The 27,346-nt window shown below is 34.6% G+C and overlaps 5 protein-coding genes across 9 annotated transcripts; 1 reads left to right on the plus strand and 4 right to left on the minus strand.

The window, feature by feature from the left end:
• Nucleotides 1–1,730: 1,730 nt before the first annotated feature.
• LOC125872956 (proteasome subunit alpha type-7) lies at nucleotides 1,731–4,574 on the minus strand. The gene is made up of 3 exons (XM_049553780.1): nucleotides 4,237–4,574; nucleotides 3,008–3,422; nucleotides 1,731–2,149 (listed from the first exon to the last, which is right to left on the minus strand). The coding sequence occupies exons 1-3, from the start codon at nucleotides 4,407–4,409 to the stop codon at nucleotides 1,988–1,990; spliced, it is 750 nt and encodes a 249-aa protein (XP_049409737.1). The 5' UTR covers nucleotides 4,410–4,574; the 3' UTR covers nucleotides 1,731–1,987.
• A 2,138-nt stretch (nucleotides 4,575–6,712) lies between these two features.
• Nucleotides 6,713–9,840, minus strand: LOC125867471 (senescence/dehydration-associated protein At4g35985, chloroplastic-like). The gene is made up of 4 exons (XM_049547989.1): nucleotides 8,759–9,840; nucleotides 8,114–8,280; nucleotides 7,850–7,934; nucleotides 6,713–7,147 (listed from the first exon to the last, which is right to left on the minus strand). Exons 1-4 carry the CDS (start codon nucleotides 9,649–9,651, stop codon nucleotides 6,952–6,954), a joined length of 1,341 nt encoding a protein of 446 aa, XP_049403946.1. The 5' UTR covers nucleotides 9,652–9,840; the 3' UTR covers nucleotides 6,713–6,951.
• A 257-nt stretch (nucleotides 9,841–10,097) lies between these two features.
• LOC125844492 (pentatricopeptide repeat-containing protein At3g03580-like) lies at nucleotides 10,098–11,906 on the plus strand. The gene has a single exon (XM_049523805.1). It carries the CDS (start codon nucleotides 10,098–10,100, stop codon nucleotides 11,904–11,906), a length of 1,809 nt encoding a protein of 602 aa, XP_049379762.1.
• A 1,270-nt stretch (nucleotides 11,907–13,176) lies between these two features.
• Nucleotides 13,177–14,934, minus strand: LOC125846993 (uncharacterized). Its single transcript, XM_049526713.1, has 2 exons — nucleotides 14,800–14,934; nucleotides 13,177–14,703 (listed from the first exon to the last, which is right to left on the minus strand). The coding sequence occupies exon 2, from the start codon at nucleotides 14,672–14,674 to the stop codon at nucleotides 13,436–13,438; it is 1,239 nt and encodes a 412-aa protein (XP_049382670.1). The 5' UTR covers nucleotides 14,675–14,703; nucleotides 14,800–14,934; the 3' UTR covers nucleotides 13,177–13,435.
• Nucleotides 14,935–15,951: 1,017 nt separating this feature from the next.
• Nucleotides 15,952–22,243, minus strand: LOC125874415 (uncharacterized). Of its 5 annotated transcripts, none has more exons than XM_049555311.1 (11): nucleotides 22,105–22,243; nucleotides 21,870–21,963; nucleotides 20,818–21,162; nucleotides 20,611–20,721; nucleotides 20,071–20,161; nucleotides 18,996–19,064; nucleotides 18,643–18,720; nucleotides 18,387–18,473; nucleotides 17,759–17,809; nucleotides 16,287–16,523; nucleotides 15,952–16,205 (listed from the first exon to the last, which is right to left on the minus strand). In XM_049555311.1, the coding sequence occupies exons 2-11, from the start codon at nucleotides 21,935–21,937 to the stop codon at nucleotides 16,074–16,076; spliced, it is 1,269 nt and encodes a 422-aa protein (XP_049411268.1). In that variant the 5' UTR covers nucleotides 21,938–21,963; nucleotides 22,105–22,243; the 3' UTR covers nucleotides 15,952–16,073. The 5 variants fall into 5 exon arrangements, with proteins under 5 accessions (XP_049411268.1, XP_049411260.1, XP_049411277.1 ...); XM_049555303.1 differs by having other exon boundaries at nucleotides 21,870–21,954; nucleotides 22,105–22,236; XM_049555320.1 differs by having other exon boundaries at nucleotides 21,870–21,947; nucleotides 22,105–22,232.
• Nucleotides 22,244–27,346: the final 5,103 nt, after the last annotated feature.

Raw genomic sequence — 27,346 nt, forward strand, 5'->3', positions numbered from 1 at the left:
TAAATGAGTGACTTACTTAATTTATTATCCTTATTATTATTCAATTTTATATTATTCAATAACACGAGAACTGCATTCAAAAACATCCCTTTTTAGAACCAGCAATACATAACTTGAATTGCTTTTCATCGTCCTATTGTTGGATCTTCAGAACATAAGGGATCATTCAGTTATTAAACTCTTCATTCCTTCCTAGTTCAATCAATCAACTATGCTCAGTTCCAAGATAGTTGGTAATATGAACTTTTTTATCCATCCCGATCTATGCAGGCACGTTTACAAGGTAATATCTGTGAAGTTACTAGGGAGGAAATGAAGTTCATTTTTCCCTTGGAAAGATGTTAAAACATACTGAGAAGTGAGGATGAAAAGTAGTAGCTCCAAATGTTTCTTCTTAGGGAATGAGCTTCTTTTATTACCAGAAATCCAAATCCTTAAATAGTGGAAAAGATATAAAAGTATTTTGAGAGGTAATTGGATCTTTAACCATGCTAATACATGTAATATATCCCTTTGCATTACTAATACCTAGAAATTCATGGTATTAGAAATACACTCATCAATACACAATAGAGTGTATTAGTTATACATAGCATGATAATGTGTACCAAACAAGGAACTACTAATACACAATAGGGGTGTACATGGTCGGATTGATTCGGGTTTTTCAAATATCAAACCAAACCATTTGTGTCGGATTTTTAAATCTATAAATCAAACCAAACCAATAAAACTCGGGTTTTTCAACCTCAGGTGTTTTCGAATTTTTTCGGGTTTTTCCGCTAAAGTATTCATACAAACATATAATTTACTTGTACTTCAAATATTTCTTCAGTCTTACCAAAATACAACTATCTAAGATATTTCTTAAGAATACAACACAAACAATGATATGATTAATGACACTAAAATATTCAAAAAATAATAATAATGAAATTGCGTAAAACAAATATTGCAAATTAACAAGTCATAATGAAAATGATCATAATTTAAAAGTACTAAATCATGCTAAAATAAGTTTAATAAGTATTAGTTACATGACTAAATATTAAAGGAAATTAAAATTAGATTATGTACTTTAATTGTCTAAACCAATGAAAACCAAAGAACAAATATTCAATATTATTGTCATTCTTAGTGTTAAATTGATTTTCTTTTTGCATTAGTATTAATTTGATTTAAGTTTTATTATAATTATCAACATCTAGTCATCTATGGACTATAATCTTTATGGAACCATTTAAAATTCTAAGTTTCAAACTTGAAATAATATATTAAAAGATAAAAACTATGAAAAAATATAAGAAATATTTAAAAATTATATCAAAGTAAATATTTTTATGTATAAAATAAAATTTTAAAATTATATAACGTCGGGTTGGTTTGGTCTCGGATTGATTTTTTTAAGTTAAAACCAAACCAACCCAAATATAGTCGGTTTTTTTTTTTCAACACCAAACCAAGTCAAACCAACCACTAGTCGGGTTTTTTTTCCGATTTGACTCAATTTGCAATTTGATTCAGTTTTGTACACCCCTATGCGACCACAAAATTTTACACTACAGGAATGGCTTAAATGTTTATCCCAGAATCGACCAACTGTGCTGCACAGGTTCTGCAGTTAGGCCGTTGATAAAAACCAATGGTAAACCGTTGAAACACAAGCCTTTTCTACTCGTGTTCCACCAATTTATCCACAAGATATCTTCAGAATAGAGGAAAGAGCACAGACAAATGCTGATATTTCACAACCAAATTTCCAAACTACAAGAACTACCAAACAACATGATAAAACTTTAAAATATCAAGCAACACACAAATACGGCAGAGATCGCGAGAGCATAACTTTTTTAGTCCCATAAGACAATTTTAACAAAGGTACCAAATATTAAACAGACCAAAATCTTAAAATTCAAGGAACACTGCACTTAACTTGATCCAAAAAAAGAAAGGATTCAGGGATAGTTAAGAACGAATTTCAGCACAACTAGGTTTCCTTCGGTGGGGCCTTTTTGGCTGCTTCTGCAGCAGCTTTCTCTGCTTCGATCTCAGCAACAATGGCATCAATTTCAGCTTCCTCAAGTTGCTTAAGCCCATGCTCTTTTGTCATCACAGCAACTTCTATGTTTTTTCCACCACTTTCAACAACCTGATTCATTAGGGAAACACATGTTTTAAAATCACTACAGCCAAAACAAATGCTCACATCCAACTATGCTCTTTCCATTTTTGCCGGATGCGTGCATTTGTTCCCTAAATACCAACGCAGAAATCTCAAACGGAAACTGTCGTGTATTTCAATCCGCTTAAACAATATTTAGTCAACAACTTGAATCATATAGAGCAGCGTTCAAATCACAGTTGATAACTTATGTGGAATCATACAGAGCAGCGTTCAAGCCCTGGAAAGAGGGATTTTGACAGATGCACGTGTTTTGTATAAATAACTGTGGTATCTACACCAATTAGCACGCACAAGCGATTAATCCATTCTCCTAGAGCACTTTTATTTGAAACAGAACAAACATTTAGAGCACTAATTTTGAAGGATTTGGATTTCTGGTAATAAAAGATGCTCATTCCCTAGCAGAAAATGCAGCTACTACTTTTCATCCTCACTTCTCAGTATGTTTAACATCTTTCCTAGGGCAAAATAAAATTCACTTCCTCCCTTGTAACTTCACAAATATTACCTTGTAAATGCGCCTGCATAGATCGGGATGGATAAAAGAGTTCATATTACCAATAATCTTGGAACTGAGATTAGTTGACTGATTGAACTAGGAAGGAATGGAGATTTTAATAACTGAATGATCCCTTGTGTTTTTAAAATCTAAATATAGGACGATGAAAAGCAACTCAAGATAACACCGATATTTTAAGAGAAACAAGACAATATAAGGCACAGATCTTAACATGCAACAGAAACTTAGATCATTTATGATGTTGTGAAAGGAAAACTTATTAACAAAAAGCTTGAGAACAACTACAAACACAGGCCACTTACTTCAAGCAAAGCACGTATTGCTAGTTTCACAGTTTCCTGGCCAGATGTTTCTTTGTAATTCTTCTCCAAGAATTCCCTAGTAGAGTTGGAGTTTCTACCAGTCGCATTGGCTTTCCAAGCTGAGAATGTACCCGATGGATCTGTTTGGTAAAGTGAGGGGACACCTGTGTGTGGGTCAAAACCAATGATCAAGGTGGATAGACCAAATGGCCTCACCCCACCACTTTGAGTGTACTTTTGCTGAAGACCAGCAATGTAACGAGTTATGTACTCAACAGTAACAGGATCTTCAACCGTAAGCCTATGACTCTGACACTCAATGCGTGCCTTATTCACAAGCACTCGTGCATCTGCTTTCAGCCCAGCACACGCCAATGCAATGTGATCATCTAGATTTACAATCTTTCTTACTGACCTGCAAACACGAAAGAGATTAATTAGCTTAGAGTTTCAAAGCAGGTGGACAAGTAAATAAAATGCAAGAGCAATGTCGATTCACCAAGAACACTAGACGAGGGTGATCAAAGTAAACTTAGGTGTAGCGTATTTGACAGAACACATCACCTAACAACTAAAGTAAACACATAACCTAGCCCAACCCACCCTTGAGGGGAAAAACCATAATCCAAATAGAAAGCTGTGTCATTAAATATGCCACTCTGTTAAATTGAGAAAACAGGCACTAAGATGGTGTCATGGAATTACATGTCTGAAACCTTCCTGAGCAAAACCAAAATGAGAAGGTTCCACCTATACAAGCATCTACTCCTGTAGTGACTATAAAGTCAAGCATGTTACTTCCATGTTTTACATCCAAAAGATTACACCAAAAAGCCAAAATCCATTAACATAAACATTTGCATTTCCTCCAAACACTCCAGCACATCAAATAAGAAGTACATTATAATACACACCATTAGGCCCAGATGGTAATAAAAGTTCAGCTAAACCACTTGCCCAGGCAAAAGGCAAGGAAAAAAACCTCCATATATTCAACCTTCTATTGATAAACTGAAAATTATTTAAAGCTTTCTCTCCTTCCAGTTGAACTACCCAGAAACCAAGATATTTAACATGTAGAGACGACCTTAATGAGATACGCATATTAATAATACCATGTCACAGTCCAGAAAATTGAGGGAAAAACCCTAAATCTCGCCTGAATCAGAGAGTAAACCTAAATATTGCCTTTCTAGATCTTAAAACGAAATAATAAAAAAAAGAGGTACCTGGAGTCTTGAAGCTTGGGAGTGGACTTCTTCTCAACGCCAAGGACAACAGTGTCAGTTCCACGTACACCGACGGCGGCGTTTCCTTTGCGTACGGCTTCCATCGCGTACTCCACTTGGAATAAGTGGCCGTCCGGCGAGAAAACGGTGATCGCTCTGTCGTATCTAGCCATTATCTGATAGTACTAAAAGCTATTGAAAAATTTGGGGTCTCTGTGATTTCAGCTTCTTCCGATCTCTTGAGTGTTGAAAGCTCTTTCCTCTAACCTTTTTATGTTTTTTTGGAAAATGGAATTGCCTCTGAATGAATATACACACTTCTTGGGCGACAAGCCAATTGCCTCTAGAACGACGCCGTCCCAAGCACCCTACCCTCCTAAGTTATTAATTAGAAAAACCATTCAACTTGATAAATTATTAATTTCATTCCCGAATTATTGACATTTTTAAAAACATTTCTCTACTTAATTAAATGAACTTAAATCACCCCCGATCTCCACATGACATATCAAGTTGTCTCAAATTCTTGTAAGAGTATGAGACTCTTAGTAAAAGGTCGAGAAAAGTGTTGAAAACCATTCTAATCTTGATGACAATTTAGGGGTTACTAGACTAATTGAAATTAAATACACCTCCAATTTTGCAACACGAGTGAAATACATTCTTAAATTCTCCTTAAAATTGGAATTTTTTTCAACACTTCTCTCAGTCTTTTACTAAGAGCCCCATGCTCCTGCAATAATTTGAGACAACTTGATATGTCTTGTGGCAGATTGAGGGTTTATCGGGGATATACCTAAGTTTAATTAGTTAAGTAAATGTGTGTTTTTAAGGTTGTCAATAAATCGAGAATGAAACTTATAATTTACGCCAAGTTTAGGGACGCTTTCAATACTTTTCTCTCTGTTAATTACTCCAATAATCTTTTTGATTAACTTTAGGTAAAGAAAATGACAAAAAAAAGTTCATCATGTTTGAGAATAAGTTTTTTAAAACTTAAAAGAGGATCTCTTAAATATATTTTTGAGCAATTTTAATTCTTTAAATTTTATAAAAATTGAATATTTTTTGTTTTCATCAAATATTTAAAAAAAATCAAAACAAGAAACACTATAGAATCCGATCAAACACCAAAAATTATATGAGACGTCATGACTAAATTAAAAATAATATAAACTATAAAAGTTACACCTCAAATGTGAATTTCTATTAATTTCATTGCCTTCTTTTACTACAGTTTTTGTTAAATCTAATAACCAACTTTTCTTAAATATTTGAAGACGCAAGAAATGGATTATTTTAAGGACCGAAATCATTTATAATTATATTTAAAGAATTATTTTAACCTATAACCCAAAACATTCTTATTATTTCTTTAGTTTATTACTCCTCTTTCTGTTCCTAATTACTTATCCACTCACCTATTAAGAAAATAATTATTAAAATAGTGAATTTACTATTTTACCCTATTAATTATGAAGTGGATGAATTAATAACTTAAGATTTTCAAGAAGTTTTACCTTTTTCAAAATAATTAATTGAGAGTATAATAGGTAAAAAATAAATTATCCTTTCTTGATTTGTTAAAATGAACAAGCAATTAGGAACAACTAAAAAAAATGGACAAGTAATTTTTCGACAAAAACTATATGGAATGTCATTTTCAAATAGGAAATGATCAAAATAGTAACATACGAAATATCTTATGTTAAACATTTCATTATATTGAAGTTATTCATATACTTGTCATAACTAAATTATCTTGTATTTGCACTTAATCCTAACATAGTATTTGGATGTGGAGTCCATTTAATCCAGGTTGAAACTTGCTCATATCTTGGAGTAGAACAAAATTATAACATATATACCGTAACGGCTCAAGCTAATTAGTGGCCTAAAGCAAATAATAAATTGGAAGCCTAAATTTTAATTATTTTATTATATCTAAGATTCAAGTTATTTCTTTCTTTTTAATTAAAAAAGTTTTATTTTTTCATGGTCTTGAACTAAAGATATATATATATATATATATATATATACCAAAATATTTTTTAATCTTGTGATCTTAAACATATCATGTGAATGTTAAATTTAAAAATTGATCCATAAAAAAGAATCATTCTTTAACGTTTCGAAGCAAACTAAAAATACGACAAATAATTTTTTTGTTAAAAAAGGCTTATAATAATTTATTATAACTAAAAAATTAGGGCCCTTCGATTTTGGAAGCCTAAGCGATGCCTCATTTAAAGGGCATTGAGCCACCCGCATATATAAAAGGGTTGAATTTGCGTTTTCCCTTCTATATTTGCTGTTCACCGCCCATAATTCTTTGAAGTAAAGTCTGATTTAAGCATGTGTGTTTTTATATGTCTTTAAACATCAAAATAGTTTTCCAAGTATAAACAGAGACTTTTAAGTTACAAATTGTATCTTTTTAACTTCAATTTCAGCTACTTCTTTTTTCCATTTCCAATTTTCAACCAAACACCAACTAAAATCTTGAGGTCTCAACAAATTAAGTTGCCAACTAGCAAATGACTATAGCAATAAAGCCAATACATACACTATCATTCCTGCAAATTCAAAGTTGACATTACATTACATCATTTTCTCTCAAAGTAGCTCACACGCAAAGACAAACTCTCTAATTAAGCAATAAATAAAACTGAGTGAGTGAGGAAGTTAAGAGATGGCAAGTGGAACATCCAGATCCTATTTACTTCTCTTCTGCTTGCTCTTCAGCTTAGCAAGGTTAGCTTGAGCAGCAGCTTTTGCAACTGTAGTAGGCTTGATAGCACCCTTTGGATTCAGAGCTTTTCTTATCTTAAACACAGCCCACGCAGTCCCTAAAGCATGCCCTGCAGCATCGAATCCTTCACGTGTCATCTGTGCCGCTTGGTCACCATGCCTGCATCAACATAAGTTAAACCATACTAAGAAATGGATGCAGAAAGTAAGACAATGAAAAGATAGATGGATCTGTTCAGTTAAAAAATTTGAAAAACATTTTCTTTAACAAATAAGCTTCTTAGGAAATGAGGAAAATAACGTTCCTAATGAAAAGGAAGGAAAGCAGGTTCCACCAGTGACATTCCATGTCAATTGTGTACGATAGACCTCATCTTCGCCCCATCCCCACCAACCCTACCCCTATTCCTACTCCACCTTGCATAATTAATTTTTGCTTACGTACCGAGCACAAGACTTTTTCACTTACTTCCCTGAAAACATTTTCCTTTCTACCAAACGCACCCTAAAACAAACAAGACTTGAGGCTTACAGGACTCTTCTTTGAAAGATTGATTGCCCAAAATTGTCAGGTGGCAGTTCGGGGATACAATAAGTCTATTACTACAATTATCTAAAGAGATGGTTGTGGTTTACCTGATGTTTGTTCTCATATTTATGGAAGAGAACTTCAAAAGAAATTGGAAGGTTTACAGTAAAACCATGCCTTTTTTTTTTTAAATAACAAACTTCCATCTAACATAATATCAGACCAGAAGAACCACAGTGTGAGTTAATCGCTATGTGAGTTTGGAGAACTTCCAATTCTCTGCTAATACAGTTTTCATTTAACCTCCATCTTTAGCAACAAAACAAAACTTACCTCTGTTGAACAAGACCAGTTGTCACTACTGAGGTTGTTGACATCACATTCTTTCCGGCCACTTCCACAGCATCACAAACCTTATCTGTTATAATGTAGCAAAACGAACAATATCAGGAGTCTAGAAAGAAAATAACATAGTAGTTCTGTTCTTCTTATGAACACAGCAAGTGGATTTTATTCCCCTCAATTCACACACAAAACAGATAAATGAAAATGTTCAACTAACTTAAAAAAGACAGTTCGTCGAGTAGAAACACATACTGAATCCATCCAAGGAAGCAAGAACAATTTCTCCAGGAAGAAGGCTAAAGAATCTCTGACCAGCTTTTGAGTTCACAATAGAACTTGTGAAGAATCCAGAGACCTTCACTACACCTGAGAGTATACCAGTTGCCACTTTCTCTGACATTTTTGTCATCTTCTTCACCCTATAAGGAACAGAACAAAAATATGCATAAAGATCATGAAAGTGAAACTCTAATCAATTTGTAACAAACTCATCAAAGTAGCTGAGAAATTAATCAAGTATTACTACGTCTCAATTCCAAACAAGATGAGGTAAACTATATCAATCCTTAAAAATCCATTCAGCTACACTTGAAACTAGTACTCCCTCCGTTTCAATTTGTTCATTCCTATCCCTTTTAATCCATTTAAAAAAGAATGTCTCTTTCATATTCTGAAACTTCTAATTCCAACTTTCCATGTGACATGTTTAACCACAAGATCAAAGAGCATTTTGATACATTCTACATGTCTTTAGTCCAAGACCACAAGATTCAAAATTCTTAAACTCTGTGTCGAGTCAAAACCAGTCTAACAAATTGATACGGATGGAGTATTATATTGCAAATCAATGCTCAATGAAGAGTAAAATTCAACAGAAGAACGAAAAAAAGACTGTACCTTCTCATCCTCCTCATAGCCTCAGGGCTAATCTCAGAGTTACTTCCTTTTCCCATCCTCTTCATCAACACATCATTCCCCCACTTCAACCTATCCACAGTAACATCCCCACACCACAATATCCCCTTTATCAACTGACCCGACCCGGCTGCAATCATTCTTGCAATACTGCTACTATAATCCTCAACATTCGGAGCTAAAGTTGTCCAGTAAGCTGCAGAACTCCTCTCCATATCCTCCTTTTTCTTCTCCATCTCTTCTGGTGAAACATCTTTTGGCGCCATCCACCATTTTTCTGCAACCCCTTTATCCTTCTTCACTTTCTCCACTCTAAACGCACTGTACTTCTCCAATACTAAATCTAACTCCTTTAACACCCTTTCTTGCCCTTTCGAAGCTATTGTTAAACCATAGTTGAGTAAATTCTCTGCGTATCCATCTTCATCATTTGCTTCAGAAGGTACACGAAGAGTGAAGAAATAGTGAGATTCATCAAGCTTAACAGCAGCTTCATCTCTCGCTAAAGGCCATTGAATCTGATCTCCGACACGTGCAAGAACAGCAACAACATTGTCTCCCTGTTTTAGTTGAACGATCTCGAATTCACCACTAGCGAGTTCGATGCTACGTTCTTTGTCGATCAGATGGACAATCGCACCTGGGATTTGGACAATTACTTCTTCTAGTGACACAAAGTTGGAATTTTGATTAGGTTGATTGTTTTCAGTTTCTGGGAATAGATTCTCTGCTAGCTCTTTCATGTCAATAGTTGGGTACATAGAAGAAGATGATTTGTTCTTTTGGGTATTTGTAAGAAATGGAGAAGTAGATTCTGGGTTTGAATCAATTACTTCTGGGTATAATTTGGGAGGAGTTGGATTTTGAGAAGCCATAGTTTTTTTCTTGGATTCTTGATTACCCAGTTTGGATTTAAACACAATAACACAAAAAGGAAATAACTTTGTGGAGATGCGTAGATGTGGTTTCAAGATTTATGTAAGTTTTAGCTTAGGGTATAAGAAAATGGAAAATGTCGGTTCTAAGGTTGAAGACGAGTTCACGTGGCTGCCACTTGGCTTGATATGTACAGCCCGTGTGGAAGCCGAGGAGATTCTTTGCCGTGTTTTTAAAGCAACTGTCACTGGAGGGCGTTAAGTTTACTAAATTTGGACTAAAATACCCTCTGTTTTTTTGCTAGAGAATATTGCTGATGTTTCTTGATTCAGTTAAAAAATATTACAGAGTAATTAAATGTTTCTATTCTTCTTTACCATGGGAATGTTCTGTTAAGAAGTATGATTTGTATGAATTGTCAAGAATGCTAAGTGAGTTTATGAAGATGGGAAAAGTTAAAGATGCAGATGAGCTGTTTGAGAAAATACCTGAAAAGAATGTTGTTATTTGGTCAATCATGATCCATGGTTATTCTAAAAATGGGTTATACAAAAAATCAGTTGAACGTTTCACCTCAATGAGAAATTTAGGTTTAGTGCCTAACTCATTCACCATTGTGGGTGTTCTTGTGGGGATCTCAGGATTGAAGGACTTATTACTTGGACAATCAGTTCATGGGCTGATAGTGAAGTTGGGGTGGGAAGATAATTCATTTGTGGGTACTTCACTTCTAGAGGCTTATGCAAAATGTGGAAATATCAATGACTCTTGCAAGATTTTTGAGGACATAAAAAGTCAAGGCTTGGTTCCATGGAATGCAATGATAAGTGCATTTGTACATAATGGACTCTTTGAAGAGGCTTTCTTGTTATTTAATAGGTCTAGAGAGTCTGGTTTGTTTCCTAATTCAATGACAGTCATGGCCTTGACACAGAGCTGTGTGGCTATGGGATCGAAATGTCTTTGTGAATCAGTTCATGCCATGGTTGTTAAGTTAGGTCTTGTGTTTGATATACAGGTCAACAATTCACTTCTTTTTCTGTATTCAAGTTTGATGGAGTTACCTGCTGCTTGGGAGATTTTCGATACAATGGAAGAGAAAGATGTCATCAGTTGGTCAACGATGATGAGCTTACTGGTTCACCTAGAATATGCTTCAGATGCTATAAAGATTTTCCTCCATATGAGAGATTCTACGAATGAATATGATCACCTCATCCTAATGAATCTCATTTCAGCTTGTGGAATTTCGGGGAACTTGAAGATGGGAAAATCTGTTCATGCTCAAGTAATAACTCAAGGTTTTGGATCAGAGCTTCCTTTACATAATGCCATGATTACTATGTATGCAAGATGTGAAGACTTGAATTCTTCAAGAACTGTGTTTGATCATTCAACCATGAAGAGTATGGTATCATGGACATCTATCATTTCAGGACTTTTACATAATGGAAGGCCCAGGGAAGCACTAGATATGTTCATTCGTGTTAGAATTGAAGAAAATTTCTTCATTGATTCGGTTCTTCTGGTGAGTGCACTAAATACTGCTGGTGAAATGGTTGCTTCAGAACTCTGCATGCAGCTTCATTGCCATACTATAAAAACAGGGCTTACAAACTATGGAAGTATTCAGAATAGCCTCATATCAACCTACTCTAAGTGTGGGAATGTTGAACTTGCAAACAATGTTTTTGAGCGAATGGCATTTCTTCGTGATATTGTATCATGGAATGCTATTATAAATGGGTATGGTATCAATGGCCATGGAGAAACTGCTCTTTCGCTGTTCTATGAGTTCAGAAAGAGTGGAGGAATACCTGACAGTGCTACTTACTTGAGCATTTTGAGTGCTTGTAGCCATTCAGGATTGGCAAGTGATGGTTTGTTGATCTTCAGTCAGATAATTGAAGAAAATAGAATCAAAGTTAGTGCAGAACATTATGGCTGTATCGCTGATTTGCTTGCTCGGGCAGGATACTTGCCTGATGTAAGTTCGTTCTTGAATGGAGATGGTAAGACTCTTTGGAAGGCTATATTGAACGGATGTGCACGTAATAGCGATTTAAAATTAGCAGAATTTGCTGCAAGAAAGTTTCATGAGCAGATTAAAAAAGATCCTGGACAACTTGTGCTACTCTCAAATCTTTATGCATCAGTTGGGAGATTTAAAGATGCAGAAGCCCTTAGGTGGAGCATGGACACAGAGAAATTGATTAAAGTTCCAGGATTCAGCATTCTCAGTGGAAATCGATAGCATGTTGTGAAATCCAAATCAGTCATCACATGAACGGATAACAATTCTGCAACTTCATTTCATGAGGAGCTGTTGTAACATCTGCCATAAAAGGTGCATGCTTTGAAAGGTAAATGATTCAACTTTGATAAACATATCTGTTTAAAGAGTGATGCTTTCCAAGAGAGAACAATCGCAGAAAAAAAAAGAATGACAAGCTAATGTTGTGAATGATATACATCTGGTCTAAAACTCAGGTCTAAAGATGAGCAAGAGCAGGATGCAGCTTCATGCCAATGGTTTAATGTTGCAACAGGTAAAGAGTCAGGATTATGCATCAGTAATATAAATAAGCCTGAACCTCTTCAGTTAGCTTGTCTCAAAGATTTGTACTCACCGTGGCTGAAAATCAATCATGTGATAGATCATTGAACCATTCCCTTTGAATGGTGAGTTCCCTCTGGCAGAGGACTTCTTCAATCAAACTTAGGATCTCTTTCTTTAACATAGAAAAAGTGCTTATTATCAGTGTATGCAAGAAGAGGGGTAATCCATCTGCTACACGCAACATGCCTCTATCGCCATAGGCTGTAAAGCAGTAACAAACTAGCTTGCCTAAAAACAGTCATAATGCATCATGGCTCTCGCCTCTCGGTGGGACTTATTCATCCTTGCATATTTAAAGTAGAAGGTCACTACAAAAACCAAGGGTTTTCAATTTTGTCATGACACTCTTATAAACAAAGCCAAATAGAACATAGGAAAGCATGTTACCAGAATCCCTCTACACCACTAAGGATTAGCAGCTAAAAGGATTAAAGCTTTGAATAGATGTAGCACCTCCTTGTTCAATATAGAAGAGCCATTTGCTTACAGCATATCTAAATCCGAACAATGGATTTCCTTCACACCATAATAGTATTATTTAGGAACATTAAGTATGGAGGAAAATAACTGAATCCTAGTAATGTCAGAATCAACAAAAAGTACCATTTATAAGTAGAATCTCTTTTTCTGGCATAGGAAGTGAATTTACTATCAGCATAGGTACGAAGAGGAGGTAATCCATCTACTACCAAAGGCGGTACAGCAATTAACAGACTAGCTGCATAAGACACTTCTAATGCAATGTGGCTCTCTTGAGTCCTATTCTTCCATGAATATGAAGTTGACTGTAGAAAAAAGGAGATCCAATATGCACATACTACTCGCATAAATGAAACCAACTAGAACATTGAAAGCATGTCTCCACAATGTTTAAACATCACTAATGATTAGCATTGGAAAAGGATTATAAATATCTGATTAATAAGCACATCATAACCAAGATCCAATTAATAAGCATATCATAACAGAGCCAGCTGGTTTCAGCACATAAAAATCTGAACTATGGATTCCTTCAAACTCAAAATTGAAAAGATGGCAAAAACAAAATGCAACAGTAATATCTAAATAAAAACAGGTGATGCAAAATCTCAGGCACAGCCTGCTGAAGACTTCAAAAATAAGTGATCCGTTATCAGTAAAACTCTTAATAAGACTGATTATTCTTATGCGCTTATCTTGCTTCTCTTACTCTTTGCTTTCACTGACCCATCCTTCAGCTTTTTCTCTAGCTCAGAACTCTTCTTCTTCTTCTTTCCATCTTTCAAAGACAACTTACTTTTCATTTGTTGCTCAGCTTTTTTAAACTTTTTTGCCTTCTTCTCACCGTTCAACTCACTGAGGATACTACCCTTCTCAGCTTTCCCCTTTTTCACTTTCTCAACTTCATGATCATCACTCTCCTCGATGTCTTCGTCACTGTTTTCCTCCTCTTCATTATTACCAACATCATCATCATCACTTCCCAATTCATCTACACCAGAGTCTAAGTCCATATACCTAACTTCATGAATCCTCCCTTTATTCTTCCCCTTCTTCTTCCCTGATCCCTCTTCAGCTTTCCTGCCACTCTCCTCAACCTCAACCAAACCACCACTCACTTCTTCATCTCTAACCTCAGCTTCTTTCTCCTTAAATCCCTGAATCTTGAGTTTGATCTCGGGCAATGCTTGATACAAAGGCAATGCCAAAGAATCAGAAAGTCTCAAGTGCAAGCTTCTCACACCACCCCATTTTTTGGGAACCACCTGAACAACACCCTTTATTGCTTCAAAGGCATTGTCAACAATCTGTGCAGAGTCCATTGAACCCTTACCAATCCTCATCATACAACAAGTTCCAGTCCTCAAGTAAAACAACCCAGACCCACAAGCCCTTTCCACTTGCTCCTTCCAATTCTTGTGTGTCAAGTCTAATGGCAAAGGCAGCTTCTTTTTCTTGAAAAACTGCTTACCTAGAAGCTTAGGAAGCAAATGGACAATCCTTCTGTCAACCAAGAAAAGATCATATGAATCACAAAGCTTTCTCTTTGCTTCAAAGGGTTTGTAGTTAGTCTTAAGCTTCGAAAGTTTAATGACTTTGGTGATGGGTATGTTTTGGGATTTAATAATCTTTTTGGCAGCATCCGAAGTGAGCTTGGAATTGGGTCTGTCGTCAATGATAAGACAGAGTTCAGAGGAAGCATCATGAAGAGGGTGAGGGAAAGGGATTCTGAAAGCGTTTGTACGAGGTTTTGGTGGTATTTTCTTAAGAGTGAGATTAAGGTAGATGAAATCGTCTTGTGGGAGTAATTGGGGTTTTTCAGTTTTCGACTTGGACTCTTTCCATTTGAGAAGAGCATCCACTGCCTTCTCTACGGTGGAGTGGCTAACCTTCGTGGCGGCGGCGGGTGGAGCAGATCCCATTGGGATTTTCGGACAAGTGAAAAGCAATTCTGGACGAAACAATTCAAAGCAAAATACTTTAGAAAAATCTGCAATCAATAGAAAATTAGAGTTCAATTACATAAAGCTATAGAAAAGCAAATTACCTTGGGCTGAAAGTTGTAAGAGCAAGAGAGAAAGTAGAATAAGATGAAGAGACCTTAAACCCTAAAACCCTATTGCCACCTAAACGACAAGTAAAGCTGAGGAAGTTCAAAGCAGGTACACCAGGAAGTTAAATGATATGTAGAACCCTCTACTTTTTAAAATGACGGATACATCCCCCAAGTTCGTTTTGCTCTTCTTCTTTTTTTTTTTCTTTTTTTTTGTAAAAAAGAAGCAACTATTATTGTAATATAAATTCGAACCACCTAACACAATGACACAAATACACAATATAGGATTAAGGAATGTAATATAAAATCTTCCAGTCAAATTTAATATTCACCTAGTGATTTTCTCCTCAATTTGTAGTTGATAAATAAAACTGCGCTTATTAAAAATTCAATATTGTTACCAGAGTCCAGACATATCAATTTGAAGTTTTGAAAGGAGATTTCTCCCTGGCATGGCATCGGCATGCAACTAGAACAAGACAACCGCGTAATCTTTCAACACGTAAAAGAGTCGGCATTTTGCATCGGTAATATTATTAGCTCATAGATCATCAGCTATCATTGAAAAAGAATTGTGTAAAATAAGTACTATAATTAGCTCAGACATCATAATGCTTACAAGCGAATCATGTTTACAGATCATTATAACCGTCCTTGGTAAAGGAGATCATTAAACGACTCTTTGGCCGATAAGGCATTTTTAACAAGCATAATTTGGTCATTCTTCACAACAACAACATACTCATTGTAGTCTCACAAGTGGGATCTGGGGAACGTAAAGGTACGCTGAACTTATTCCCAGACTCACAGTTCATGGGAGAAGAAAGTATAACATGTCTCAATGAGGTAAAATAACATGCATCAATTTGGTCATTTTCCTCGCAGAATATTGGTGGAAGAATGAACTCCTTCATGGTGAATACCTAAAGCTACGCAAATATTTTCAAGAGCACTAAGAATAGAGAGATGAATTCATTGAAATATATCACAATTGTGTTCCGTAGAGACATCTCTATCGCGATAATTAGCTGGGTGTATCCAAGTTGCAAAAACATCAGAAAGTGCAGCAGCAGTGGCAATGCATCTGTGTGCACTGAAGCCAGCCGTGTCAGAAGTATTGTGCTTTCGCTGGAGAAAGTGTGGTTAGGAGAGAACAAGTAAATACATCAAGTTCAAACAAATATATAGCAATACCGACATTTTAAATCCATGAAGCTGATATGACGACTATGCTACAATTTCCTCATCTTCTCTTATTAGAAGGGCTATGTGATTTCACATAGCTCAGGCAAATAATTCCAAAGTAAGCTCTTTTCTGGGCATACATTAGTCAGGAGTGACTTCAGTCTGCTTGTTTCCACCTTTTGAATATCAATCGCCAGAGCCCCTGCTAATTGCTGGTTCAAAAACAAATAAAATCAACTGTGTGAAAAGTTCAAAACTTACTGCAAGCTTGAAAAAAATATGGAGCACAGTACCTTTTTGAGCCACACCATATAAGTAGCAGCAAAGGTTGCTTGAGCTTGATAGTCCTCAAAGTCACTGTCGGGTAGAATTGTGCAGGAACGAAATAGTTCTAATTCATTATCTATGAGCATGTCAATATCAACCATCCTGATGTTTCTCTGGTTAGAAGGCAAGGATCTATCATGATCACCGCATGCAAAATATCTTATCCAGTAAGTTAAGAGGAAGCGGCGATGAAGCCACAGTGCCTGAGAGGATAAAAAACATGAGGCAGGGTTGCACACAAAGTTACAGGCTTTTAATAACTAAGATTATCTTCATGAAGCAATTAAAAGACAATCCAGATACAGAAAAAGGAAAGGACTGACGCAATCAATTTTGTGCATGGAACTGATTGATCATATTTTGTAGGTTGGCCTTAGATATGAGAATCTATAGCAGAGCACGATCAAAACATCAAAATGATCATTCTCTTGATCTCATTAAGGATATTATAAGATGAAATAGATAGGCAATGAAAAATGAGGATAATCTCCATAAATATCCAACTTACGTGTGTATATCTATTCCAACACCTAACTGTTAATCTGAAACTAGTATATGTACCTAAAAAATTAAATCATTTAAAAAATCTTGTGCATTTAAAGGTAAGGATTGAAAGTAATACGAAAGAATTTATGATTTATATGAAAATGTACTTTCGTACAAATGAAATTATGTGTTTGAGTTGAGATATGTCTTACTCCCTCCGTCCCTATTTACTTGTCCATATTTCCTTTTTTAGTTGTCCCTATTTAGTTGTCCATTTTGACAAATCAAGAAAGGACAACAAATTTTTTCCTATTATACCCTTATTTACACTTCTTTGAAAATTGTAAAAGTGTATGTTGTTTCCCTCCAATTTATTTCACTTGAATTCAAATAAGTGGTTGTAATTTTGAAGTGAAAAGTTGTCATAAGGGTAAAATTGTAACTTCACTGTGCTAATCATTGTTGCCTTAATCTGTGTGTCATTTCTAAAGTGGACAACTAAAAAGGGACGGAGGGAGTATTATTTACTGGAACAGGAGTCTCTAATATCGTATTTTTCACTTTTGTCATTTCACTCCCATACATTAATTTCGTCAAACTTATGTGTGTATATAACACAAAATCAAACTAACAGATCTGTAGTAATATAGGGAAAGTAGAATTGTTGAACACAAACTATAATTTCATTTAATTTGTTACTATTTAATTTTTAAAATAGGGGATGCAAATAGTACATATGCGAATAAGATCCTTTAGAGAGGACACTTGACTGTCGCCTTCTGGAATTGCCATCTTAGAGGCACAGAAAGAGCAACAATGGATGGCGTACATGTGAATGTTATGATTCTACATGCACCAAAGGACTGGCAAGAGAATTTGGAAAACTTTGTGACCTCACTAAGTCACCTAACCAAAAAAAGTGTTCTTGTGAAAACTACTGTGATATACATACCTCTCTCCCCACATAACGTTTTATCAACTTCTCCACCCAGTTGAACTCATCCTATCAGCAGAAATTGAATCAGAAAAGAAAGGCTTAGCAATTAATTGTAAGATGCGGATTTCATATTTGTACAGATGCAAACAATTACATGATTTACTGTTACCAGAACAAACAAGAATGAAAAGGAATACTTTTTCAATCTTAAGAAAAGGAGGAATACTTCTTCAGTTCCAGATATTACTCCAAGATTTTGGCAGTTAACATAAAACTTGAAAGGTTCAGGAACTAGTGCCAACTCCATAACGGGAACTTCAATTTTCAATCTTTCACACTGATCATTCCTGCAACACCTCAATGCACTTTACCAGATAAAGTGATTTTTTTGTGTGTGTGTGTGTCAACCAGCCAATTTAGTGCAACTCATAGTAGGCAAACTAATGTTGAGCCTCTGTGATTTCTGAGGAAAATTTTATGAAATTTTCAGTGAAAAGCATGTAAGTTTCAAGAAATCCTAAGCGTTCACAAAATGATGCTAAGCCCATCTCCATTAGGAAAGTTATGAGTTCATTATGGAAAATAAAATCTGTAAACAAATGCTATCAACTGTTGAGGAAACAACCACATGATAAAAGCATACCTTCAACAATTTATGAAGTTCTGGATCAAAGCTAGCATCTTGATCCTGGCTATATTCTGATTCTTCAAACAGACGAAGCATCAACCGCTGCATAGATCAACATACCAAATGAACAACATAATCCATTTATGCCTTTCCCTATTTGTACTTCCAATGGGACAAGTGGTTTCGCACTTTCACAAAAACATTATACATTTTATAGGCTATTAATACCAAGCAAAGAGAGAAGCAAATCAAGATTCTGATGGGGACTCACTTCACGGTAATGAAAGCAAGAGTTATCAGCAACATGGAGGCCAGCCCACTCCCGTGACTTGTTAAACTCCTGCAGCACCTGGATGCATGAATTTAAATCCATTTGTTAAGAATTAATTGTACCCTAATGAATAGAACAGTTCAAACAGGACAGAGAAACATGAGAAAAGTGTTTCAGAGATGATTGACTGTAGTTGAAGAAAACTGAGCCCATGTGCAATGGAAGATCAGGAATAATCGAAACACTTTATCACACTATGACCACAGACCAAAACTTTCCCTGCTCTGCATAGCCAGGAAAATTAAACTGGCAGGAAATCGCAAAAGAAATGTCACCATGGACCTTTCTCTCACCTGTTCCGCTGACATGTAGGAAACTAACCAGCAACGGTGATACCATGCACGATAATTCATCTTTGATCTCTGTAACAGCAACAAGAGTCAACTTAGATCATCTTTGTAAAATAAATAAATAAATCATGAATAACAGTAAAAAGCAGTAGCAAGCAGAAATGAGTACTGATATTGATAATAGATAAATCCAAACAAAATCTTCATTAGAAGACCTTGATAATTGAATTATGGCACCGGTAAAGAACAACTGAGACATTAATACATCCAAGTCATTCAACTACTTAAGCAAACCTTGCTGAACCAGTGACCTAGTTACGAGTTTTAGAGTTTCAAAGGGAAACTGACTATCTTTTAATTAAATGACATATGATTTAGATCAATCAGCAAATGACAGTGAAGCTGTTATACTTAACTTCCCCTAAATGAATCAAAGTACATGGCTAAAGTGAGGCTTCCCTTCTTGGACCAAGAAACCTACTCTATCTTCTATTTATAAAATGCCCTACAGACTTACACTAGAGTTTTGTAGTTACGCTAACATAAAGGTTAGTTCTATTTGCATGCCAGCTTGCCCTGAAATAATATTAGATAGAGTAGATTTCTTGATAAGAAATGAATTCATTTCTTAATAGAAATAGTTTTCCTTGTCCCTAGGAGGATGTCCTAGTGGTTTTGCTGTTGGGGCATGGGAGTAACAACCTGAAGATTCCAGGTATGTATCCCAGCTACAACACTTGGTATGAGCGCACCTAATCCAGCCTAGGTGGGCAGGATTACCTTGTCAAAGTATGCTTGTGAACTGAACAAGCTATCAAGTTGCATGCAAGCTGGTTCAGATCCCAGAAATATTCAGCAAAAAAGATAGTTCTCCAGAAATTATATGAGTTTCTTTTGTTTAATTTACCCATCTGAAAGAAAATTATCATACGTTTTCTATTATAGAACCAAAGTACATTAAGAATAGTGGAAACATTCCTGGTATCGATGAAATCAACCTTGCGGTATAACTCCCAAATAGTGATCAACCAATAGGCTATAGAAATTCATTAGTTTAGAGTATAATCCAGCATAAGACCTCTGCTAGTTTTTTCACTAACTCGGATTCTCTTTCCATAATCTCTTGCAGATTTGAACAATTTCCAGCAATCATCTTGATCACCCACCTCCTATCAGTAATTAACAGTAATAAGAACCGTGAATGACTGTCCATCGAAAGGGTATAAAAATTCATTTCAAACTAACTTACAGAAAAGACAGACACCACTCTCCAAGTAGAGAATCAAAAAAAGTTGTATCAATCTCAATTTTAGAAATATGTGTGTCATTATTTTCTTCTTTTATTCCTGAGATAGATAATATGTCCCTCACTAGCTTATATTCTAACATTGCAAATTTGAACCCTAGTCTCTCTCTCTCTCTCTCTTTCTGATTAAGTACTTTTTTTCCTTTTTGAAACAATTTACATACAGCTGGAATGTGCAACTGTAGGCCTGCTAAAAACAGCCCAAAAAAGGGGATCCAAAGAGAAGATATGCCAACTTGTCAATGTGCCATTACCATGTACACCAAATCAATATCGAAAAAGAATTTACATATGAAAAGAGAGGTATGTAACCTTTGGCTCCATGCTTGTTCACTTTTAGGTGAATGAGAGAGAATCACAGATGAAAAGATAAGCTCATTCATGAACATGGAAAGAGATTGCTTCTTTGACAGAACAAGCTTCCTGAAAAAGAAACAAATGTATACATCTGGTCAAAAAGCTATTAACAGATGTCACCATTTATAAGAACCGGGAAACTATAATGTTATCAAAACAAACCTGGAATTCCACGCTGTTCCAAAATCACAACTTAGAATCAATAGTGCCCTACTGTGCTTCATCAATTCACTTTCGAGACTAAGTGAAGAAGACGAGGAACACATTGAAGCATTTTTATCATCTCTATGGAGCACTTTATAATTTTTATATGCTTCCACAAATGCATTCTTGACCGCAACATAAAGTGGAAAGAGAACCTTGGTTGAGATGCCCAACTTGTGATCCCTAATCCAGAAAAGTGTCCTAAAATTTGTTTTTTGTACAGAACCAACAGATGTTGAAGGAGTGCCAACATCTTCATTCAATAAGACAAACTGGGAAGGGTGAATGAACCCTATTTCATCACTGGGAACAGAAGGCGCATGTCAGATTGCTAATGACAGAATCACTCTTGAACTCAACATCTCAATAAAAGTAATGACAACAAATAATAAATAATGCGGATGTAAGATATGGATAGGTGAAAAATGTTAGGGAGAAGAGTCTGAGAATAAAAGTTTATCACCTTAGCTGAAAGGAATAATTACAGTGACTTTTAAAGAACCTTCGTATGATAGAGATATTTTGAGATTAAAAAAAATGGCAGCTCCTTTTTATATGATTTGTAAGCAATAGAGCTTTCCTTGAGAAGAGGGGGAAATTCCTTATTGTAATACTCCTATGTTTACACAATCACATCCAATCCAACTTTACAAGTTGAAACGCTTTACTTTTAAGCACTTCACAAAGTTGCTTTTACTGCAAGTAGATTTCTTATCACAAGTGTGATGAAGGAGACTCATCATTAGATAGAACTTTTCCTGGTGTGTCTATTGAAAAAATTAGCTAGTCATTATTTAATAATCTAAAATAATAAATCAGAATAAAATATGTTAATCACAATAATCCAATATTCCGTCATTCCACTAGCTATATCAAAATTCAGATATATTGTCCAAGTTAATGCGTATAATACTACTGCATAGTGCAATCATGGTTCTATAATAGTCTAGATTGTTGATTCAACAAACAAAAGTTGTGTCCATATACAGAGAGATTGATATGAGAGTTACATGAGAGGGTCGGACTCCAATATGCCCTCTAAATGATTCAGAAGCTCCAACTGATCAGGCTCATCCATCTATAATTATCTGCTAACTACAAGAGCTGTTTAGTTACCCAAATGTCCGCCTATTAGACGGAGATTAAGATGAAGAAACTTAAAACCCTAAAATCATTTTTCTATCTGAACTTACAAGTAAGGAAATTCAAAGCATGAAAATGATCAATTAAAAAAGAAAATCTTACAAAATTGTCTCAACGAAAGAGATTGAGAAGAAGATTTACGGAACCAATCGCCGAAACAATCGGTATCTTTGTGGCGGAAGGAATTCAACGTCGAAAGCTAGTGGTTGTATGGTACTCCGGCGGGTGATTAAACATGAACTTCCCCTATACTTCTTAAAATGACGAAAACCTCCCCTATACTTCTAAAAATAACGAAGACCCCCAAGCACTTTTTGTTTTGTCCTAACGCAATTCTTGCGTCAATCATAAAAACCCGACCAAAATAATAAAATCGACTTAATAAATGGATTTAAATTTAATTTTACTACTAACAATTTGGTTTGTATTGAATAAGACAAAAATCAAACCAAATTAACGTATTGTTACAATTGTTGACTGGTCAAATTCTTATAAAATTTTGTAGATTTAGATATTTATAATCACAAACATTTATTTATAACAAGAATATGAATAGGTAAACGAGAAACTACTAATATAACATGATCAAGTGAAGTGACTATATTAAAAGTAGGGGAAAGTTTGATATACCTTCAATTTTACGATTTAGAGTTGATATACTTGTTATAAAGATGGCTTACGATAGAGATATATCAGTTTTTCCCCCTTAAAAGTTATTTATTGATTGTCAAATAAACTCTTTATTTATTTATCAATTTATTAACTACGCTAATAGAAAGAGATGTTATTAATTTTTATTAGATGAAGAAAAATTGTATAAAATAGTAAACTATTAATTCAAATTAAATGTTATAACCATAGTTTAATTTAATTGTAACCCGTAGCAAACTGTTGTCATTTCGCCTCTCTCCCTGAATTTCTCAATCGCCACTCTCGTTTCTCGTTGGACATTCTCTCCTCACCTCTCTCACTTTATACAAACACAAATGTATAAAATGTGTTTGTGTTTAAATCGAGAGAAAATTGTATATATACATATCTTTTCGTTCCCCTCTCCCAGATCTCGCTCGCCACTCTCACTCGCCTCTCACTTTATACAACCACAAATGTATAAATTTCGTTTGTGTTTGTATAAAGCGAGAGAATTGTATGTACAAATACAAAATATATATTTTCATCCTATACACTTATGATTATACAAATACAGATCTTCCCCTGTCAAGTTTTCTTTTGTCTTTCTCTTTCTCGCTTTATACAAACACAGATTATACAATTGATTCTTTTATATATGTATATCAAAACAGATTATACAATTGTTTCTTTTGTATATGTATAAAGTTTGTTATGGAGCGCAATTATACAAACTATAGTTATAACATACAAATATGATTTTTATCTTGGAAAAATTACGCGATTAAGTAAACTTATACTAATTAATTACTCATCATAGCTATAGTTTGCTATAATTACCACTCGCGACTAACATTATACATTAATTACGTGGGCTGACTTCGAGTTTGTATAATTAGCCACGTTTGTATATATGTATAATTCGCCAAATATACAAAATACATATGTATAATATACAATTATCTAACCGATATACATATACAATTTACCTCTCTCAACTTTCCTCCCTGTCTCGCTCGCCTCTCTCCCCCCTCTTCCAATCTCGCTCACCACTCTCCTCCCTCTCCCAATCTCGCTTGCCATATATACAAATGCATATGTATAATATACAATTATCTAACCAATATACATATACAATTCACCTCTCTCGCTCTCCTCTCTCCCAATATTGCTCGCCTCTCTCCTCCCTCTCCCAATCTCGCTCGCCTCTCTCCTCCCTCTCCCAGTCTTGCTTGCTATATATACAAATATATATGTATAATATACAATTATCTAACCAATATACATATACAATTCACCTCTCTCCCACTCTTTTGCCCTCTCTCGCTCCCCTATCTTCTCTCTCCCAGTCTCGCTCGCCTCTCTCCTCCCTATAACATGTAGCTACGAATTGTAATTATCAAACTATATCTATGGAGAGTAAGTAGGCTATTTTTAAGTGGCTATATGTGAAAGTTCCTCTTTTATCTTTGTTATATCTAAAAGTTACTCGATGATGAATTAGAAATAAGCCATCATTTCATTAAACAAAGAAGTCATAAACAGAGTTTTGATTTAATTCAAAATATCCAACATTTATTTTTTTATTTATTAATATAAAAGAATTTCAATATATTTATTGCTTTTATTTTACCATCTTCTATATTAAAAGAAAACTATCTCTTCACCACTTGAACCTCCCAATCAATAGTGACAAAGACGATATAAATTTGTAACTTAGGTGACAAAGTACGAACATCAAAATTTAAGGATTCTATGGGGATAATTTAATTGTATAGCTAGGAATGAGGATTCATGAATCTGTTGAGACAACGGACAAATTTATCTTTTGAGAAGGCATTATTAGTTGATATGTATGTATGTAAGGTGCGGATTTTTGACACAGACAACAGAAATGTTTGAGGGGATAAGGTTAATTTCACGATGACGTTGTGTCATGGACTTCATTGATATATATTATTTTGGACTTCTCCGATATATTATTTTGGAGTTGAGTAGGGTCCATCGTCCAATCTATCATCATCCTTCCAATTGTAGTATTCATTTTCACAAAAATTAGCAACACACCAAAGAATGCCATGTTCTGCAAAGAGACAGAAAATCGATCGTTCATTCCATTAATTAGCAACTTATGAAAAATAAAGTAGTCACCTGTAGGAAACCTTGGAGAAGAAGCAAGAATTCTGGTTCTCCGACTTTATAGTGATAGAAATCAAATAAAATCGGAGTGGCTATTAGCAAGTACACTCCCTGCAGTGTTGATTTTTACTTGTAATAAATCAAATAAAACCAGATGATAGATAGATACAAAGAGATTGAAAAGCCTTACCAAATTACAAACTCCAAGACATAGGTTATCAAATAGGATTAGAAATCCACCCGCTATTTGTTCACTCGCAAACGACGTTACGAAGAAAGCAACCTGAATTATATTGACTCATCTAAGTCATTATATAAAGCAATATGCAAGTGTGTAAATATATTTTTGAAACTTTTTTTTTCACACGAAGTATGTGATACAGTATATATATTCGAATGTAAGAAAAGTGAAGAATTCATGTATGTAACGTTACATAGCAAATGAGTTGAATTGATGAACTTACAATATTCGATTTTGTTGAATCTGTTGCCCCAAATCCTTCAGAAATTTTCAAAAAACCAGCGAACTTGGAAGTAAATTCCTCCTTGTACAGAGGATCTTTAAACGATCCTCTTAACCTATATAATTATAGTGAGAGAATGTGTGGGCATAAAATGAATTCATAATTAGGGAGACAATTAATTATATATATAAAAAGCCTAAAGTAAGAAGCTCAGAAAATTTACACACATATTCCAACCAGAGAAGATGAAGTATGAGCCAAACAGAACCCTTCCTATTAACGATTGTGACACCATTCTGTCCTCTTTTTCCCTTTAGCTTCAATTGTATTGTGAAAGTGCAGGAAATTCTTTTTCCCTTTAGCTTCAATTGTGAAATTGCAGGAAATTCCTTTATATAGCTCCTTTTTTATTCACCTCATTTTTTTTAGAATATTTAAATTAAAAAAACTTTTTACACATTTTTAATCCATAAAAAACTCATAACATAGTTGTTCCTAAAGCCCATTTTCCACGCCTAAAATGTAGTTATATAGGAATGATTAATTGGTAATTATTTTACTACTCCGTATTTCTGTTATTACTCGCGTGGTCTATATTGACGATAAAAAAAATAATCATAACAAATTTTATGAATAAAAGTAGCAAATATGTAAATTATAAAACAATTTCTGATTTTTCAATTGATAAAACTTTTCTGATTTATTTTGAACAAAATAGCATAACAAAATCCACTTATTTTCCTAAAAACTTTATTATTGTTATAAGCATTATTAGCCAAATACCGGTGAATATGAGAAGCAAATATCTAATTTGTGAGGATCATGTTGAGTTGATAAAAGCAAATATCTAATTTTTTTGTTTCTTTGTACTTAGTATTAAAGGATGAGATTCAGTGAGATTATTTTACAGGTTGTATTAGAAAAAATAATGTATCTATTAGTTTTGTGTATTATTTATATTTTGTTTGATATACTGTGATTTTATGCTATGTATAATTTATATATAGAAAATTATAGTATTAATAATGCAAGAGGTTTTAATACATGCATTAGTATATGATTAAAGACACAATTGTCTTTCAAAACCTTTTAATTTCCACATCCTTTCCATCATATTTAATTTGTGGAGAGTGTTCTTATAAACAATTAATTTTAAAAAAGAATTACGCAATATATGGTTTTTTAATACACCAACTATGTTTTCTTACACAAATGTTGTCATATATACTAGCCATTGAACTATTTTATATAAACAAAATGTCATTCAATTTTACCAAGTATTATATAAAATTACTCCTAGAAAAACTTCCCAATTGTGAAATTAGAATTGTCCTATTTTATCCTACATTACAAAAGAGAAAAGGTTTTCACCTTATTACAAGGAGAAATGCAATAAGTATTATTTAATTTAATAGTTATGATCCTGTTATTGCCCTAAAATGTTGGTAATCCAGCTAATTAATCTTGAGAACCCTAGAAGCAACTAAAATTCTTTGTCAACCTCAGTAGTTAATAAACTCTATACACTTCCACCTCTATAAATTGCACCTTCTTGGCTAATTCACTTCAATGTAAAACTACTCCTTTATTTTTTTGGTTGTTTCAAAGTGTCAATGGTTTTTCTTCTAGTGTTTTACCCGTGTCTGGAATCCATATTGAAGCCCAACTAAATTTAGATCGTGCACTGCATGCATGGCCTATTTAGAGGTGACGCTCCCAACAAGATTTTCTCCATACCCAAAACAGGGCTCAAACTCGAGATCTCTGGTTAAGGTTTAAACAATCTCACCACTGCACCACTAACCCATACCAGTAAAGTTTCTATAGTTGATCATTGACATTGAGTCATGAGAAGTAGGAGGGTTGTGATATTTTAGCATCCAATTGGAACTTTGTTATGGGGAATTAACATCATCATAGTCCTTGCAATTGTTAGGCTACTTCAATATTGAGGGCAGTTTATTCCCTTCAGTCCTTCACTCCTCTTATGACTCCTTTCTCACCCTCCAATTAAAATTTAGTACAAGGAAAATACTTTGCAGTTTGCCTCTCTTTTACTTCCTACACACTCTATTCTCACACAATGACAAAGGTATTGCAAAGAAGTTAAA

The sequence above is a fragment of the Solanum stenotomum genome, chromosome 1, assembly GCF_019186545.1.
Source record: "Solanum stenotomum isolate F172 chromosome 1, ASM1918654v1, whole genome shotgun sequence".
In the NCBI taxonomy this organism is placed as follows: domain Eukaryota; kingdom Viridiplantae; phylum Streptophyta; class Magnoliopsida; order Solanales; family Solanaceae; genus Solanum; species Solanum stenotomum.

Coding starts and splice junctions, on each gene's coding strand:
- LOC125872956 (XM_049553780.1), bottom strand. CDS start 4,409: ATGGCTAGATACGACAGAGCGATCACCGTTTTCTCGCCGGACGGCCAC. Junction 3,423..4,236: donor CCCAAGCTTCAAGACTCCAG/GTACCTCTTTTT, acceptor TCGTGTTTGCAG/GTCAGTAAGAAAGATTGTAA. Junction 2,150..3,007: donor CAATACGTGCTTTGCTTGAA/GTAAGTGGCCTG, acceptor CTAATGAATCAG/GTTGTTGAAAGTGGTGGAAA.
- LOC125867471 (XM_049547989.1), bottom strand. CDS start 9,651: ATGGCTTCTCAAAATCCAACTCCTCCCAAATTATACCCAGAAGTAATT. Junction 8,281..8,758: donor GCTATGAGGAGGATGAGAAG/GTACAGTCTTTT, acceptor TGTTCCTTATAG/GGTGAAGAAGATGACAAAAA. Junction 7,935..8,113: donor TGCTTCCTTGGATGGATTCA/GTATGTGTTTCT, acceptor ACATTATAACAG/ATAAGGTTTGTGATGCTGTG.
- LOC125844492 (XM_049523805.1), top strand. CDS start 10,098: ATGGGAAAAGTTAAAGATGCAGATGAGCTGTTTGAGAAAATACCTGAA.
- LOC125846993 (XM_049526713.1), bottom strand. CDS start 14,674: ATGGGATCTGCTCCACCCGCCGCCGCCACGAAGGTTAGCCACTCCACC.
- LOC125874415 (XM_049555311.1), bottom strand. CDS start 21,937: ATGGATGAGCCTGATCAGTTGGAGCTTCTGAATCATTTAGAGGGCATA. Junction 20,162..20,610: donor GAACAAGCATGGAGCCAAAG/GTTACATACCTC, acceptor AATTACTGATAG/GAGGTGGGTGATCAAGATGA. Junction 19,065..20,070: donor TAGTGAAAAAACTAGCAGAG/GTCTTATGCTGG, acceptor TTGCTGTTACAG/AGATCAAAGATGAATTATCG.